Genomic DNA, 19,566 nt, shown 5'->3' with positions numbered 1-19,566 from the left:
ATGATCACCAATGTAAGGGAGATCTTCTACCTCTGACCAACAATCTAAGGGGGGCTTCTTCCACTGACCTCTAAAGTGTGTTCTTCATTGACAACCAGTGTAAATGGGGCTCTCCCAATGATCACCAATGTAAGGGGGTTCTTCTCCTAGTGACAACCAACTTAAGGGGGCCCTTTTCCACTGACTCCTAAAGTAAGGTAGTTTTCATTGACTACCAATGTAAGGGGGCCCTTATCCACTGACCCCTAAAGTAAGGAAGCTCTTCATTCACCAGTGTAAGGGAGCCCCTCTTCCAATGATCACCAATTTAAGGGGCCCTTCTCCCACGGACCACCAATCTAAGGGGACCTTTCTCCATTGACCCCTAAAGTAGGATAGCTCCTCATTGACCATTAATGAGATGGAGGCCCTCTCCTATTGACCACCAATGTAAGGGGTTCTTCTTGAACTGACCATCAATCTAAGGGGTCCCTTCTTCATTGACCCCTAAAATAAGATCGCTCTTCATTGACCACTAATGTAAGGGGATCCCTCTCCCAATGTACACCAGTGTAGGTGACTTCTCCTACTGACCACTAATCTAAATGGCCCTTCCCCACTGACCCCTAAAGCAAGGGAGGTCTTCATTGACCACCAATGTGGGTGGTGGACCACCAATGTAAGGGGATCCCTTTCCCAATAATTATCAATATAAGGGCTCTTTCCCCCAGTGATCAACAATCTAAAAGGGACCTTCCCCACTGATCCTTAAAGAAGGGTAGCCCTTCATTGACCACCAATGCATAGGGCCCCTCTCCCAATGATCACCAATGTAAGGGGGGCTCTTCTCCAACTGACTACCAATCTGAACCTTTTCCACTAACCCCTTAAGTAAGGGAGCCTCGTCATTGACCACCAATGTAAGAAAGCGTTTCACTGGACAGCAATGTAAAGGGTCAATTTTCCACAAACCACCAATGTGAGGGGATCCTACCGTTTGCGGCATTTCTTTTTTGCCCATTATTATTATTTGTTTCCTACATTTATTATTCTGTAATGAAGAGCAGCCCTGGGTGTCAAATAATTTAAATATCTCCCGTTCTTTATTTGTTCATGCCAATGCTCCCTGAGCTGTAGAGAGGGAATGTATTAGCAGGGGTCCCTGAGAACCGAAAATTATTACAGAGGGTCCTCTGTGCTACAAAAAAGCTGAGAAAGGCTTTCTTAGGGGTCAGAATGGCAATTATTGGCAACCCAGCTTCCTGGCTCCTTCCCCCCCCCCCCCCACCCCTTGTCATTGGCTAGTGAACCCACCCACCACATGTGGCAGCCAACCAGAAGACAAGAAAGTTTGGAGGAGGCATGAAAATTTCGACCATGTAGCTGAGAGACGTCAGCAATCCAATGTTACAAAAAAGCTGAGAAAGGCTTTCTTAGGGGTCAGAAAGGCAATTATTGGCCACCCAGCTTCCTGGCTCCTTCCCCCCCACCCCTTGTCATTGGCTAGTGAACCCACCCACCACATGTGGCAGCCAACCAAGAAAGTTTGGCGGAGGCATGAAATTTTGACCATGAAGCTGCGAGACATCAACAATCCAATGTTACAAAAAAGCTGAGAAAGGGGTCAGAAAGGCAATTATTGGCCACCCAGTTTCCTGGTTCCTTCCTCCCCCTCACCTTTTCTTATTGGCTAGTGAGCTCACCCACCACATGTGGCAGCCAACCAGAAGGCGAGAAAGTTGGAAGGAGGCATGAAAATTTCGACCATGAAGCTGTGAGACATCAACAATCCAATGTTACCAAAAAAGCTGAGAAAGGCTTTCCTACGGGCCAGAAAGGCAATAATTGGCCACCCAGCTTCCTGGCTCCTTCTCCCCCCCCCTCCTTATCATTGGCTAGTGAGCTCACCCAACACATGTGGCAGCCAACCAGAAGGCAAGAAAGTTGGGAGGAGGCGGGGAAATTTCAACCATGAAGCTGCGAGACATCAACAATCCAATGTTACCAAAAAGCTGAGAAAGGCTTTCTTAGGGGTCAGAAAGGCAATTATTGGCCACCCAGCTCCCTGGGGCAGGTTTACATTTTGTACTGTTTCTGCAAATATATTATCTTAAAAGGAAAACAAAAAACGACTTACTTGAAATAAAAAAAGATTCCCAGTGATATTAATAACGAGGCAATCGACAATCCTTGTCCAATGATAGTCAGATAATACAAATTAAGAGCCGTCTATAAAATAATAGAGAAAAAGAAAATCACACGATCGTTCAGGAGCCTAAAGACCAAAGCTGATACAAGCGGCAAGAAAACCTCAAATCTTCCTGCCCCTCCGCTCTCTGACAGACCCCTCCGCTCTCTGACAGGCCCCTCCGCTCTCTGACAGGCCCCTCCGCTCTCTGACAGACCCCTCCGCTCTCTGACAGGTCACCTCCACTCTCTGACAGACCCCTCCGCTCTCTGACAGGTCACCTCCACTCTCTGACAGACCCCTCCGCTCTCTGACAGACCCCTCCGCTCTCTGACAGGTCACCTCCGCTCTCTGACAGACCCCTCCACTCTCTGACAGGTCACCTCCACTCTCTGACAGACCCCTCCGCTCTCTGACAGGCCTCTCCGCTCTCTGACAGGCCCCTCCACTCTCTGACAGACCCCTCCACTCTCTGACAGGCCCCTCCACTCTCTGACAGGCCCCTCCACTCTCTGACAGGCCCCTCCACTCCCTGACAGGTCCCCTCCACTCCCTGACAGGTCACCTCCACTCCCTGACAGGTCACCTACGCTCTCTGACAGGTCACCTCCGCTCTCTGACAGACCCCTCCACTCTCTGACAGGTCACCTCCACTCTCTGACAGACCCCTCCGCTCTCTGACAGGCCTCTCCGCTCTCTGACAGGCCCCTCCACTCTCTGACAGACCCCTCCACTCTCTGACAGGCCCCTCCGCTCTCTGACAGGCCCCTCCACTCTCTGACAGGCCCCTCCACTCTCTGACAGACCCCTCCACTCTCTGACAGGCCCCTCCGCTCTCTGACAGGTCACCTCCACTCTCTGACAGGCCCCTCCACTCTCTGACAGGCCCCTCCGCTCTCTTACAGGTCACCTACGCTCTCTGACAGGTCACCTCCACTCTCTGACAGACCCCTCCACTCTCTGACAGGCCCCTCCACTCTCTGACAGGCCCCTCCGCTCTCTTACAGGTCACCTACGCTCTCTGACAGGTCACCTACGCTCTCTGACAGGTCACCTCCACTCTCTGACAGACCCCTCCACTCTCTGACAGGCCCCTCCACTCTCTGACAGGCCTCTCCGCTCTCTGACAGGCCCCTCCACTCTCTGACAGACCCCTCCACTCTCTGACAGGCCCCTCCACTCTCTGACAGGCCCATCCACTCCCTGACAGGTCACCTCCACTCTCTGACAGGTCCCTCCGCTCTCTGACAGGTCACCTCCGCTCTCTGACAGGCCCCTCAGCTCTCTGACAGGCCCCTCCACTCTCTGACAGGCCCCTCCGCTCTCTGACAGGCCCCTCCGCTCTCTGATAGGTCACATCTGCTCTCTGACAGGCCTCTCCACTCTCTGTCAGGTCACCTCCACTCTCTGACAGGCCCCTCCACTCTCTGACATGTTACCTCCACTCCGACAGGTCCCTCCACTCTCTGACAGGTCACCTCCACTCTCTGACAGGCCCCTCCACTCTCTGACAGGCCCCTCCACTCTCTGACAGGCCCCTCCACTCTCTGACAGGCCCCTCCGCTCTCTGATAGGTCACATCTGCTCTCTGACAGGCCTCTCCACTCTCTGTCAGGTCACCTCCACTCTCTGACAGGCCCCTCCACTCTCTGACATGTTACCTCCACTCCGACAGGTCCCTCCACTCTCTGACAGGTCACCTCCACTCTCTGACAGGCCCCTCCACTCTCTGACAGGCCCCTCCACTCTCTGACAGGCCCCTCCACTCTCTGACAGGTCACCTCCACTCTCTGACAGACCCCTCCACTCTCTGACAGGTCACCTCCACTCTCTGACATGTCCCCTCCGCTCTCTGACAGGCCCCTCCGCTCTCTGATAGGTCACATCTGCTCTCTGACAGGCCTCTCCACTCTCTGTCAGGTCACCTCCACTCTCTGACAGGCCCCTCCGCTCTCTGACAGGCCCCTCCGCTCTCTGACATGTCCCCTCCGCTCTCTGACAGGCCCCTCCACTGTCTGACAGGCCCCTCCCCTCTCTGACAGGCCCCTCCGCTCTCTGACAGGCCCCTCCGCTCTCTGACAGGTCACCTCCGCTCTCTGACAGGCCCCTCCGCTCTCTGACAGGCCCCTCCGCTCTCGGACAGGCCCCTTCGCTCTCTGACAGGCCCCTTCCCTCTCTGACAGGCCCCTCCGCTCTCTGACAGGCCCCTCCGCTCTCTGACAGGACCCTTCGCTCTCTGACAGGACCCTTCGCTCTCTGACAGGACCCTTCGCTCTCTGACAGGTCACCTCCGCTCTCTGACAGGTCACCTCCACTCTCTGACAGGCCCCTTCACTCTCTGACAGGCCCCTCCACTCTCTGACAGGCCCCTCCACTCTCTGACAGGTCACCTCCACTCTCTGACAGGTCACCTCCACTCTCTGACAGGTCACCTCCACTCTCTGACAGGTCACCTCCACTGTCTGACAGGCCCCTCCGCTCTCTGACAGACCCCTCCGCTCTCTGACAGGTCACCTCCACTCTCTGACATGTTAACTCTTTCAATACCAGAGAAAGTAAAAGAAGACAAATCCCCGAGATGTGTCTGTAGGAAGTACTTGGTTACCCTTGGTGGATGGTCAGCCATGCGTCTGACATACTGCAGAGAACACATTGGGGGAGATGACTAAAACTGGAGTACTCAGGATCTGGTGCAGCTGTACATGGGAGCCAATCAGCTTCTACCTTCAGCTTGTTCCATGAAGCTTTGACAATAAAACCTGGAAGCTGGTTGGTTCCTATGTGGAGCTGCACAGATTTTACACCGTTCAGTTTTAGTAAATAACCCCCAAAGCACGAGCGATCGCACACACCATGACCGATATATTGCAATGACTACAACCCTCCATAGGGAACACATCTCCTGTCTATAGATTCCTCCACTTCTGTGCTCCCTACAGGAGCGGCACATCTAGAAGGCCTCCTTCACCCGGACGTTCCGGAGGTCCGTTTTTCATCTGTCCGTTTACGGATGAATAACAGACCCCCATGTATTTCTATTAACATCTTTTTACATCCATAATGTCCGCCTCCGTGAACATTGTAAACGGATGAAAAACGGATGTAGATGGATCAAGAACGGATGTAGACGGATGAAAACGGATGTAAAGCAATGTAAATGGATAAAAATGAATGAAAAAACGGATGTAAATGGATGAAAAAGAGATGTAAAAAGAGATGAAAAAACAGATGTAAACGTAAGAAAAAACAGATGTAAACGGATGAAAACCGGATGAAAAACAGATGAAAAACAGATGAAAAAAAGGATGTAAACAGATGAAAAACCAGATGTAAACAGATGAAAAAACGGATGTAAACAGATTAAAAAACAGATGAAAAAATGGATGTAAACGCATGAAAAACGGATGTAAACATGAAAAAACTGATGTAAACGGATGAAAAAACAGATGAAAAAACAGATGTAAATGGATGAAAAAGAGATGAAAAAACAGATGTAGACGTAAGAAAAAACAGATGTAAACAGATGAAAAAAACGGATGTAAATGGATGAAAAACAGATGAAAAAACGGATGTAAACAGATTAAAAAAAACATGTAAACAGATGAAAAACGGATGTAAACAGATTAAAAAAACAGATGTAAATGGATGAAAAAAACAGATGAAAAAATGGATGTAAACGGATGAAAACAGATGAAAAAACTGATGAAAAAACGGTGAAAAAACAGATGTAAACATGAAAAAACTGATGTAAACGGATGAAAAAACAGATGAAAAAATGGATGAAAAAACAGATGAAAAAATGGATGTAAACAGATTAAAAAATGGTTAAAAAAAGGATTAAAAACAGATGAAAAAAACAGATGTACACAGATGAAAAAACGGATGAAAGAAACAGATGAAAAAATGGACGTAAACAAATTAAAGAATGGTTAAAAAAAGGATAAAAAAAACTGATGAAAAAACAGATGAAAAAAACAGATAGAAAAAAGGATGAAAAAACGGATGTAAATGGATTAAAAAATGGTAAAAAAAAGGGATGAAAAAACAGATGTAAACGGATGAAAACCGGATGAAAAACAGATTAAAAAACAGATGAAAAAATGGATGTAAACGCATGAAAAAACGGATGTAAACATGAAAAAAACGGATGTAAACGGATGAAAAAACAGATGTAAATGGATGAAAAAGAGATGAAAAAACAGATGAAAAAACAGATGTAGACGTAAGAAAAAACAGATGTAAACAGATGAAAAAAAACGGATGTAAATGGACGAAAAACAGATGAAAAACAGATGAAAAAACGGATGTAAACAGATTAAAAAAAACATGTAAACAGATGAAAAACGGATGTAAACAGATTAAAAAAAAACAGATGTAAACGGATGAAAAAAAAAGATGAAAAAATGGATGTAAACGGATGAAAACAGATGAAAAAACTGATGAAAAAACGGTGAAAAAACAGATGTAAACATGAAAAAACTGATGTAAACGGACGAAAAAACAGATGAAAAAACGGATGAAAATACAGATGAAAAAATGGATGTAAACAGATTAAAAAATGGTTAAAAAAAGGATTAAAAACAGATGAAAAAAACAGATGTACACAGATGAAAAAACGGATGAAAAAACGGATGAAAGAAACAGATGAAAAAATGGACGTAAACAAATTAAAGAATGGTTAAAAAAAGGATAAAAAAAACTGATGAAAAAACAGATGAAAAAAAACAGATAGAAAAAAGGATGAAAAAACGGATGTAAATGGATTAAAAAATGGTAAAAAAAAGGGATGAAAAAACAGATGTAAACGGATGAAAACCGGATGAAAAACAGATGAAAAACAGATGAAAAACAGATGAAAAAATGGATGTAAACAGATGAAAAACCGGATGTAAACAGATTAAAAAACAGATGAAAAAATGGATGTAAACGCATGAAAAACGGATGTAAACATGAAAAAACTGATGTAAACGGATGAAAAAACAGATGAAAAAACAGATGTAAATGGATGAAAAAGAGATGAAAAACAGATGAAAAAACAGATGTAGACGTAAGAAAAAACAGATGTAAACAGATGAAAAAAACGGATGTAAATGGATGACAAACAGATGAAAAACAGATGAAAAAACGGATGTAAACAGATTAAAAAAAACATGTAAACAGATGAAAAACGGATGTAAACAGATTAAAAAAAACAGATGTAAACGGATGAAAAAAACGATGAAAAAATGGATGTAAACGGATGAAAACAGATGAAAAAACTGATGAAAAAACGGTGAAAAAACAGATGTAAACATGAAAAAACTGATGTAAACAGACGAAAAAACAGATGAAAAAACGGATGAAAAAACAGATGAAAAAATGGATGTAAACAGATTAAAAAATGGTTAAAAAAAGGATTAAAAACAGATGAAAAAAACAGATGAAAAAACGGATGAAAAAACGGATGAAAAAACGGATGAAAGAAACAGATGAAAAAATGGACGTAAACAAATTGAAGAATGGTTAAAAAAAGGATAAAAAAAACTGATGAAAAAACAGATGAAAAAAACAGATAGAAAAAAGGATGAAAAAACGGATGTAAACGGATTAAAAAATGGTTAAAAAAAGGGATAAAAAACAAATGATAAAACGGATGTGTTGGCGCTTTTCCTAATACTCCTCCTAAGAGCAGCTGGGGGGACTCCATGGTCCAGCTGCTCGCCCCCCGTCCTGCCCGCCCCCCGTTCTGCCCGCCCCCCGTCCTGCCCGACCCCCGTTCTGCTTGCCCCCCGTCCTGCCCGCCCCCCGTTCTGCTTGCCCCCCGTCCTGCCCGCCCCCCGTCCTGCCCGCCCCCGTCCTGCCCGCCCCTCGTTCTGCTCGCCCCGTTGGATCCTTGTCTCCTTACCTTCACCTTGACGTGGGTGTGTTTGTTACATCGGGTGTAATTGCTCCACGTCCTGTTACTCTCGGGGTGCCGGAACCAGTTGCCTTTGTCATCGCATTCCTTGGTGACTTTCTCTTGGAGAAATAAACGTTACATGTCAGAAAGGAAACAATGTCACAACAAAGAACAAAGTGACATTCATTCAGCTTTTCACAAATGTCTGCCATCGTTGGGCTGAAGAGGAAAAAGAAGAAGCAGTAAGTGGCCGCGCTGCACTGATACAATCCCTCCACAGACTGTATATGGGGTCGGTGTTTTTATAACCAATGTACTGCCTAGAGCAAGCCATGGTGCCAGGACCCAGATCTGAACCTACGACCTCTGCGGTGTCTGGTGGTATCTGTTCTTGCTGAGCCACCTGGACATGCTGGACAGCCTCCTGGACAATTCCTTGGAGACTCTAATCTTAAACCTGATTTCTGGTGAACCTTCAATTCTTTGATCCTCCCATAAACCTCCTATTTAAGCCACGCCTTTGCACTTCCTGCTTGCTATATTATTGTGCTCTCTCCAGTCAATATCTCGATCCTTTAACTCTTGCTGCCGTCCGTATCTTCACTACCACTCGTTACCGACCTTGGGCTTGTTTCTCGACTACACTTCTGCTTGATCCCAACCTGGAACCACTTGTTACTGACCTTTGGCTTGATCCTCAACCATGCTTCTGCTTGATCCCAACCTGCAACCCATTACATTTAGCCTATTTACTGACTATTCTTCTGCTTGACACCCCACCTGCTATACCTGCTACTGGATCCTGGCTTGCTCACCTCCTGGTGGGGCGATCCTGAGGAGCATGACCTGATACTAACACGCAGCAAAACCCATCCCCACCATCAGGAGCTTTTGTGAATACTGGTTAGTGCTTAGACCCCACACCTCCGGTGAGCCCGTGTCATCCGCCAGGGTGCCCAGCTTGTATACCTATCCTGCTGGTTGGTGGAAGCCTCTCTCTGTTATAGCTACTGGTCTCTGAGCCTGACCCCCTGACCATGATACGTGGACTTCTTACTGGGACTGGACCAGTGGTACTTTTTATTATTCCAATACTGACCCCTGACCATGATACGTGGACCTCTTACTGGGACTGGACCAGTGGTACTTTTTATTATTCCAATACTGACCCCTGACCATGATACGTGGACCTCTTACTGGGACTGGACCAGTGGTACTTTTTATTATTCCAATACTGACCCCTGACCATGATACGTGGACCTCTTACTGGGACTGGACCAGTGGTACTTTTTATTATTTTAATACTGACCCCTGACCGTGATACGTGGACTTCTTACTGGAACTGGACCAGTGGTACTTTTTTATTATTCCAATACTGACCCCTGACCGTGATACGTGGACTTCTTACTGGGACTGGACCAGTGGTACTTTTTATTATTCCAATACTGACCCCTGACCATGATACGTGGACTTCTTACTGGGACTGGACCAGTGGTACTTTTTATTATTCCAATACTGACCCCTGACCATGATACGTGGACTTCTTACTGGGACTGGACCAGTGGTACTTTTTATTATTCCAATACTGACCCCTGACCATGATACGTGGACCTCTTACTGGGACTGGACCAGTGGTACTTTTTATTATTCTAATACTGACCCCTGACCATGATACGTGGACCTCTTACTGGGACTGGACCAGTGGTACTTTTTATTATTTTAATACTGACCCCTGACCGTGATACGTGGACTTCTTACTGGAACTGGACCAGTGGTACTTTTTTATTATTCCAATACTGACCCCTGACCGTGATACGTGGACTTCTTACTGGGACTGGACCAGTGGTACTTTTTATTATTCCAATACTGACCCCTGACCATGATACGTGGACTTCTTACTGGGACTGGACCAGTGGTACTTTTTATTATTCCAATACTGACCCCTGACCGTGATACGTGGACTTCTTACTGGGACTGGACCAGTGGTACTTTTTATTATTCTAATACTGACCCCTGACCGTGATACGTGGACTTCTTACTGGGACTGGACCAGTGGTACTTTTTATTATTCTAATACTGACCCCTGACCGTGATACGTGGACTTCTTACTGGAACTGGACCAGTGGTACTTTTTTATTATTTTAATACTGACCCCTGACCATGATACGTGGACTTCTTACTGGGACTGGACCAGTGGTACTTTTTTATTATTTTAATACTGACCCCTGACCATGATACGTGGACCTCTTGCTGGGACTGGACCAGTGGTACTTTTTATTATTCTAATACTGACCCCTGAATGTGATACGTGGACTTCTTACTGGGACTGGACCAGTGGTACTTTTTATTTTTTTAGTACTCTGGCAATACATGGGGATGGACTGTCGACATGGAGGTGTTACCACATGTTGATGTAGCAGGCTATGCATGGTGCTGGACACTAGACCCCTCTTCGTGGTACTAGGCCCCTCTTCGTGGCACTAGACCCCTCTTTGTGGCAGGGGAAGAACTCTTTTGCTGAATCAGGTGTATTTTTGCTCAGGCTTGTCTCTATGTGGGAATTGTTTTTTATGAGGGACAACATGGTCTGCATGTACAAAAGGCGTGGATCCTGACAAAGCGAGTTGCTCACAAAACGAGTCGATCCGTAACGCCACCAACAAATGGATATTTTTGTACACGACACATACAGGTGTACCTCGGTTTATGAATTTAATGCGTTTCGTATTGTGAAAAATTCGTAAAACCGAAATGCGGTTTTCCATAGGAATGCAATGAAAACCAATTCATCCATTCCGGAGGTCAGAAAAAAGTAAAAAAAAAGTCTCTGTCACTATAAATCAGTGCCGATTTTTAAATGTAGTTACCAGATTTTTATCCCCTTCACTATAGCTCAGAGAATCAACTGTCATTTCCCCCCCCCAGCTAAAAAGAAACAATACTTCCTTTTAGTTTGTTTCCTGGGATAAAAGAAACAATGTTTCCTTTTAGTTTGTTTCCTGGGATAAAAGAAACAATGTTTCCTTTTAGTTTGTTTCCCGGGATAAAAGAAACAATGTTTCCTTTTAGTTTGTTTCCCAGGATAAAAGAATCAATGTTTCCTTTTAGTTTATTTCCCTGAGATTAAAGAAACAATGTTTCCTTTTAGTTTGTTTCCTGGGATAAAAGAAACAATGTTTCCTTTTAGGTTGTTTCCCTGAGATAAAAGAAACAATGTTTCCTTTTAGTTTGTTTCCCGAGATAAAAGAAACAATGTTTCCTTTTTAGTTTATTTCCCCGAGATTAAAGAAACAATGTTTCTTTTTAGTTTAATTCCCTGAGATAAAAGAAACAATGTTTCCTTTTTAGTTTGTTTCCCAAGATAAAAGAAACAATGTTTCCTTTTAGTTTTATTCCCTGAGATAAAAGAAACAATGTTTCCTTTTTAGTTTGTTTCCTAAGATAAAAGAAACAAAGTTTCCTTTAGCTCCGGGAAAAGTGACGGCTAATTCTGTGAGCGATAGTGAAGGCACTGACATACACTTCGTATTGCAAAAAATTTTTTGTAAAAAACTCATGAACCGAGGCGTTATTTTCAATCGATTTTCATACGTAAACCAAAAATTACATTAACCGAGGCGTCCATAAACCGAGGTACATCTGTATTAACCCCTCGCCTACCGGGCACTTATACCCCCTTATTTACCAGGCCAATTTTCAGCTTTCAGCGCTGCCGCACTTTGATTGACAATTGCGCGGTCATGCAACATTGTACCCATATGAAATTTTGATCATTTTTTTCTCACAAATAGAGCTTTCTTTTGGTGATATTTATAAATGCGCTATAAATAAAAAGTTGCCAAAAATTTGAAAAAAAAAAAAAAAGTTTCTTTGTTTCTATTATAAAATTTTTTAAACAGGTAATTTTTCTCCTTCACTGATGTGCGTTGATGAGGCAGCACTGATGGGCACTGATAGGCGGCACTGATGGGCACTGATAGGCAGCACTAAAGGGCACTGATAGGCAGTACTAATGAGGTGTCACGGATAGGCGGCACTAATGAGGTGTCACGGATAGGCGGCACTAATGAGGTGTCACGGATAGGCGGCACTAATATGCAGCACTGATAGGCGGCACTGATGATGGGTACTGATAGACGGAACTGACTGGCATCACTGCTGGGCACTGACTGGCGGCACTGACTGGCACAACCGCTGGGCACTGACTGGTGGCACTGACTGGCAGCACTGCTGGGCTGCACTGGTGGGTGGCACTGGTGGGCAGCACTGGTGGGTGGGCACAGGTGGGTGGCACTGGTGGGCACAGGTGGGTGGCACTGCTGGGCACAGGTAGGTGGCACTTCTAGGCACAGGTGTGTGACATTGCAGAGTGGCACAGGTGGGTGCACTGCTGGGCACAGGTGGGTGATCTGCTGGGCACAGGTGGGCGGAGCTAGTGGGCGCACTGCTGGGCACAGGTGGGCGGAACTTGCGGGTGGCACTGCTGGGCACCGATCATCAGGGCACTGATCATCAGTGCCCTGATGATCGGTGCCGATCCCCGCTCTGACAACTGCCGGTTCTCGGCAGTACTTTCCTCACGATCTGACAGCGTGAGGAAAGTGCAGCCGAGAACCGGCACTTGCATTTCCCTGTGATCAGCGTGTCATTGGACACCGCTGATCAGGTGGTAAAAGGGCGCTGTGATCGGCCTTTTACCACATCACGTGATCAGCTGTGTCCGTAGGACACAGCGATCACGGAGATCGCCGGGTGCGCGCCCCCTGGGGCGTGCAGGAGAGCGCGTTCTGGGGGGACGTCATATGCAGCCGTCATTCGGCTATCTGCGGTCGGCAACAAGTTAAACTTGGCCACGTAGAGGAAAAAAAATGTGTATATTTTAAGTTTCGTATTGCGAAAAATTCGTAAACCGAAACGCAGTTTCCCATAGGAATGCACTGAAAACCAATTAATCCATTCCGGAGGTCAGAAAAAAGTAAAAAAAAAAAGTCGCTGTCACTATAGGTCAGTGCTGGTTTTTCAATGTAATTACTGGCTTTTATTTCCCTTCACTATAGCTCAGAGAGTCAGCTGTCACTTTCCCCCCAGCTAAAAGAAACAAAATTTTCCTTTTACTTTCTATCCCGAGATAAAATAAACAATATTTCCTTTTAGTTTGTTTCTAGAGATAAAAGAAACAAAGTATCCTTTATCTCCAGGGAAAGTGACAGCTAATTCTGTGAGTTATAGTGAAGAAAAAAAAAAGCCGGTAATTACATTCAAAAACCGGCACGACATACACTTTGTATTGCGAAAAAAATTTGTAAACCGAGGCGCTATTTTCAATGGATTTTACATGATCACATTCACCGAGGCATTCGTAAACCGAGGTGCGCCTGTACTAAACTCGGCCACGTAGCGAAAAAAAAACCGTGGTCTATATTCTCACCGAATTATTTCAGAAAACAATACCACATTCCTGTCCACTAGATGGAGATGATGATACGGAATTGATCTATTAGAAAACATACAGTGAAACTCTGTTCATCTTTCACACGTTTCTAACATTTGCGCAATGTTGTATAATTGGACCCCATAGTGTGATCAAGGCGTCCAGAAAAAAGAAAAAAAAAATATAAAATACATTTAGTGGGCCCGGAGTTGGGCCTTAAGGCTCGGTTCACATCTGTGCGGGTGGTGCCGCTGAGGATCCGCACAAAAATCTGCACAGAGGAATGCGGACCGGCGGGCGGGTGTTATTAATTCTAATGGCGCACCGGCCGCACTGGAAAACGCAACCGTACTGGGAACCTTAGCTGCGTTCTCCGAAGAAGTGCCGGGACTTCTTCCCTGCGGGGCACGGGAGTCCATTCAAATGGATGCGAAAATCGCGGAGACGTGAACCGGGGGTAAAGGACTTTGCACTTTCCTGCCGTGGCATGTAATTACTGTGTACTCTTGTTGTTGCTCTTTTTGCTTCACTCGTCGTTCGTGTTCTCATGGTGTTTGCATCAATGCTTAGATCGCAGCGTATAGTTTGCATACAACACGTAAGGGGGGGGGGGGGTTCATTGTTGAGGGATTTGTGGTCACTTTCACTTCCCCATATCAGTAAGGAGGATGAAGCAGAGCGTGCCCAGCGGTGACCACAACCCAACCCCCCCCCCCCCGCGGAGTGTGGGAGGAAAACCACAGGTAGAGGTTTTGTTGTTTACCACATGGGCGCATCTTTTCTAAACCCAGTTCAGATCCTCCCCCCCTGTACACCCCCCCCCCACCATGGTGCAATTTTTACATTTCTCCTATGAGCCTGTATATTCAGTGATGACTTTAACATTGCTTGACCACTTCCAGTCCGGACACTTCCCCCCTTCCAGTCCGGACACTTCCCCCTCCTTCCAGTCCGGACACTTTCACCCACTTCCAGTCCGGACACTTCCCCCCCTTCAGTCCGGACACTTTCACCCCCCTTCCAGTCTGGACACTTTCCCCCCCTTTCAGTCCGGACGCTTTCCCCCCTTCCAGTCTGGACGCTTTCCCCCCTTCCAGTCCGGACACTTTCCCCCCCTTTCAGTCCGGACGCTTTCCCCCCTTCCAGTCCGGACGCTTTCCCCCCTTCCAGTCCGGACGCTTTCCCCCCCTTCCAGTCCGGACACTTTCCCCCCTTCCAGTCCGGACACTTTCCCCCCTTCCAGTCCAGACGCTTTCCCCCCCCTTCCAGTCCGGACGCTTTCCCCCCCTTCCAGTCCGGACGCTTCCCCCCTTCCAGTCCGGACACTTTCCCCCCCTTCCAGTCTGACGCTTTCCCCCCCTTCCAGTCCGGACGCTTTCCCCCCCTTCCAGTCCGGACGCTTTCCCCCCCTTCCAGTCCGGACGCTTTTCCCCCCTTCCAGTCCGGACGCTTTCCCCCCCTTCCAGTCCAGACGCTTTCCCCCCCCTTCCAGTCCGGACGCTTTCCCCCCCTTCCAGTCCGGACGCTTCCCCCCCTTCCAGTCCGGACACTTTCCCCCCCTTCCAGTCTGGACGCTTTCCCCCCCTTCCAGTCCGGACGCTTTCCCCCCCTTCCAGTCCGGACGCTTTCCCCCCCTTCCAGTCCGGACGCTTTCACCCCCTTCCAGTCCGGACACTTCCCCCCCTTCCAGTCCGGACACTTTCCCCCCTTCCAGTCCGGACACTTTCACCCCCTTCCAGTCCGGACACTTACCCCCCTTCCAGTCCGGACGCTTTCCCCCCTTCCAGTCCGGACGCTTTCCCCCCTTCCAGTCTGGACGCTTTCCCCCCTTCCAGTCCGGATGCTTTCCCCCCTTCCAGTCCGGACGCTTTCCCCCCTTTCAGTCCAGACGCTTTCCCCCCCTTTCAGTCCGGACACTTTCCCCCCCTTCCAGTCCGGACACTTTCACCCCCTTCCAGTCCGGACACTTTCACCCCCTTCCAGTCCGGACACTTTCCCCCCTTCCAGTCCGGACACTTTCACCCCCTTCCAGTCCGGACGCTTACCCCCCTTCCAGTCCGGACGCTTTCCCCCCTTCCAGTCCGGACGCTTTCCCCCCTTCCAGTCCGGACGCTTTCCCCCCCTTCCAGTCTGGACGCTTTCCCCCCTTCCAGTCCGGACGCTTTCCCCCCTTCCAGTCCGGACGCTTTCCCCCCCTTTCAGTCCGGACGCTTCCCCCCCTTCCAGTCCGGACACTTTCACCCCCTTCCAGTCCGGACACTTTCACCCCCTTCCAGTCCGGACACTTTCACCCCCTTCCAGTTCGGACACTTTAGCCCCATGATCCCCGGGGGCCGCATGACTTGTCAGTCAGTCCCTGCATCAGAGAGGTGCCGCCATAATGATTGGGAAGGGTGTAACCAAAAACCCGCATAGACAACAAAGAAAGAAAAAGTGTGAATACCCAATAGGTGAGTGGGGGGAGGGAGCGGTAAGACACATCTACCCTGCGTGCGTTTGGGGATGGGCCATCAGCAATGGGGGTTAGTAGAGGGTCCATGTGGAGGTGGTGTCCAAGTCCATCTGTAGTGGGGGGCTTGTAGTTGTATGGACTTGTCCGAGGAGGCAGCCGGCTCCGAGAGCTTGTAGATCCTCCTAATGCAGGTAGAGAAGAGACGCCAGCGCCACTCTAAGTGTAGACGGTTACAATCCGGCAGATTTCATGGTAAAATTGCACTCGGCCTGACGAAGGAGTGAGCATGCTCCGAACGCGCGCCATCTTGGAAACCCGGTCCATGCGGTGACATCATCTCTGTGAGCCTCCCTGCGCCCCTCTGCTACTCCCCGAGCCCTGGACACCACCGGAGCGGCGGGAAAACACCCAGAGCGCGGACATAGGACCTGATGCTCCCACTGGACCTCCATCACTTGACACACCTACCTGTTACCTACCTATGTGAGTGCAATTTTACCATGAAATCTGCCTGATTGTAACCGTCTACACTTACAGTGGCGCTGCCGCCTCTCTTCTCTACATGAACACCCAATAGGCTACCTCTACAAATCTCTCATTTATTGACTGAATCAATTTTATGAGTCAAAATTATTTTTGTAGAGGTAGCCCGTTGGGTGCTCGTGCCTTTCTTTGTTCTTCACGCATTCTATGCATGAAGGTCAAAAAACCTTCAGTATGCACCTCCCCCTCCCAATACTTACTCAAGCCCGACCACGATTCAGGCGGAGACATCAATGTATGCAGTCTTTTTTTTTTGACAATTTAAACTCAGAAAGAAGAGCTAAGCTTTGGAGCGTGGCTTCTATTTTTTTACTTCTGCCCGAGAGTGGAGAGGGGCTGGGGTCCCCAGAAAATCTGGAGTGGAGCCGTGGGTTTAGATATGGGTTTTTACTTAAAAAATAGTGAAAGAAAAAAATGTAAAAGATCGATTTAAGAAAGTATCAATTATAACGACTAAACATGGGAAGCCGATACATAGCTTCCATTTAACCCCTCGCCCTCCTGAGGATTTACCCCCCTTAATGACCACGCCTCTTTTTGCTACTCGGCGCTGCACAAATTCAACTGATAATTGCGCGGTCATGCAACGCTGCACCCAAACGAAATTTACGTCCTTTTTTTCACACAAATAGAGCTTTCTTTCGGTGTAATTTGATCATCTGTGCGCTTTTTATTTTTCACGTTATAAACAAAAAAAGGGCAAAAATTTTGAAGAAAAATTATATTTTTTACTTTCAGCTATAAAAAATATATAGTAAACTCAAAGTTGGTTATAAATTTAGGCCAAAATGTATTCTGCTCCATGTTTTTGGTAAAACAAATCCCAATAAGTGTATATTGATTGCTTTGTGTGAAGTTATAGCGTCTACAAACTATGGGAGAGATACTGCAATTTACACCATTTTTCTGCTATACAGCGCTGTGCTAGTTTAACGGACAATTGCGCGGTCATGCAATGCGGTACATAAATGACATTTACATCCTTTTTTTCCCCAGAAACTGAGCTTTCTTTTGGTGGTATTTGGTCGCCTGTGCGGTTTTTATTTTTTGTGCTTTAAAAAAAAAGGCTGACAATTTTGAGGAAAAAAAACAATATTTTGGACTTTTTGCTATAAAACATGTCCAGTAAAAAAAAAATGTAAAATCAAATTTAGTCATAAATTTCTGCCAAAATGCATTCTGCGACATGTCTTTGCGTAAAAAAAAAACCCAATACGTGTAAATTAATTGGTTTACGTGAAAGTTATAGCGTTTACAAATGGCGGGAAAGATACTGGGATTTTTAGGTTTTTTTTATACTAATAATGGCGGCGATCAGCGACTTATGGCGGCGATCAGCGACTTATGGCGGGACTGCGGCGGACATTCTGACATTGGGGGGTACTGACTTGGGGTCACTGACATCCCCATTGACACCAATACAGTGATCAGTGCAAAAAAAAACACTGACACTGTACTAATGGCACTGGGGAGGAAGGGGTTAACTTTATTTTTCAGGAAAGGGTTATCTGTGTGAGGGGAGTGTTTTACTAGGGGGCGGGGCGGGGGTGTGTACTGGATGGAGACACGCTGATCGGGAGAGAGAAACTCTTCTGTCCCGATCAGCTTGTCCTCGAGCTGTCAGGGAAGTGACAGAAAGCACAGCTACTGCAGCTCTGCTCTCTGTCACTGATTGCCACCGATCGCCGGGAGATAGCCGGTACGGACTGGCTGTGACCCGGCGACTGACATCCGCGGCTGTGATCGGCGGAACAGGTAGGGCGGCGGCGCGCCTCTCGCGCGCCCCCTACCTGTTTACAAAACACACATTTTAAAACGTGGTTTTGCCTGCCCGTGCCGCCCTGCCGCCATATTTATACATGGGCTGGGCGGCATGTGGTTAATATTGTTGATTTCAGTCCTAGTACTTACCAGTGGGGTCAAAGTCCTGGAAGTAGTCTGGACAGCGCTGCTCGGAGATTTCTCCCATACGCGTGTCGCCCCAACATAGCCAGCCGTCCCACGTCCTGTTACAATACCGACCTGCAGGTGGAAATATAACAATTGTTGCCATTATTACATACAGTTTGAACAGCGTTTAACAATGGAAGGAGAGTCGGGACGGATACATTACAGTTCAACACACGAGGGTTAGGACAGCCCTGCTCCTGAGAGCTTACAATCTAAAATGTGATACAAAAGCTAATGACTGTGGGGGGGAATCAACTGATGGAGAAAGTAAAGGTACAGTTGTTGGGTGGAGGTGTTGTACGCTTCCCTGAAGAGATGAGTTTTCAGGGATCAAGAGTAAGAGATAGTTGGACAGATGGGGGTTAGGGAGTTCCAGAGGAAAGGATAGACTTTGGGGAAGTCCAGCATATGATCATGGGAGGAGATGATGAGGAAGCAAAGGGTCTTGGGACACAAAATTGAGGTAAGGGTTTCCAAAATAAGGGAAAGGCTCTACAGAAGACCTGGAGGTGAGCATGGGGGGAGGTGGTCAGAGTGCTACGGAGCAGGAGGTCTTGTGGCAGAAATTGGAGTAAGGAGTTCCGAAGGCTGGCAGGGGCTCTAAAATAGTCCTGGCAGATAAGCGTGGGAGAAGCTGATGAGGGAGCTAGAGAGCAGGAGGTCTTGGGCCTGAAATTAGGGGTAGGGAGTTCCAGTGGATAGGAGAGGCTCTTGAAAATTTCTGGAGGTGAGTATGGGAGTAGGTGGTGAAGGAGCCAGAAGGCAGTAGGTCTTAGGATGAAAATTAGGGTAAAGAGTTCCAGAGAATGGGAGGAGCTCTGGAGAAGTCCTGGAGGTGAGCATCGGAGGAGGTGAAGAGGGAGCTAGAGAGTAGGAGGTCATGGGAGGGTCGAAGATTTGGGTGATATTTTGAGACAAGGCGGGTGATGTAGCTCGGGGCAGAGTTGTAGATGACCTTGTACTGTATGTCGTTGGTATATTGAGTTTTATTTGTTGGGCATTCAGAAGCCAGTGGTGGGATCGGCAGGTAGTGGACACTGAGTGGAAGCCAGTGGAGGGATCAGCAAAGAGTGAACACTGAGTGGAGGCCAGTGGAGGGATTGGCAGAGAGGGGTGGAAGACACTGAGTGGAGGCCAGTGGAGGT

General features: G+C 47.4%; 1 protein-coding gene across 1 annotated transcript in view; it reads right to left on the bottom strand.

Annotated features, from left to right (window-relative positions):
* Positions 1-18,491, bottom strand: part of CALCRL (calcitonin receptor like receptor) — a 52,240-nt gene extending 33,749 nt beyond the window's left edge. Inside the window, exons 1-3 of the mRNA XM_089662607.1 lie at positions 18,383-18,491; positions 8,052-8,164; positions 2,117-2,208 (exon numbers count right to left, since the gene is read on the bottom strand). Coding sequence (XP_089518733.1) covers positions 2,117-2,208; positions 8,052-8,164; positions 18,383-18,440 — 263 coding nt within the window. The 5' untranslated portion in view covers positions 18,441-18,491. The remainder of the gene's footprint in view (positions 1-2,116; positions 2,209-8,051; positions 8,165-18,382) is intronic.
* Positions 18,492-19,566: the final 1,075 nt, after the last annotated feature.

Source organism: Staurois parvus, unplaced genomic scaffold, assembly GCF_062004578.1.
Source record: "Staurois parvus isolate SC_StPar_1 unplaced genomic scaffold, SC_StPar_1.0 ptg001498l, whole genome shotgun sequence".
In the NCBI taxonomy this organism is placed as follows: Eukaryota; Metazoa; Chordata; class Amphibia; order Anura; family Ranidae; genus Staurois; species Staurois parvus.
The sequence above is the reverse complement of the archived record's forward strand: the minus strand, read 5'-3'. Positions and strand labels throughout refer to the sequence as shown.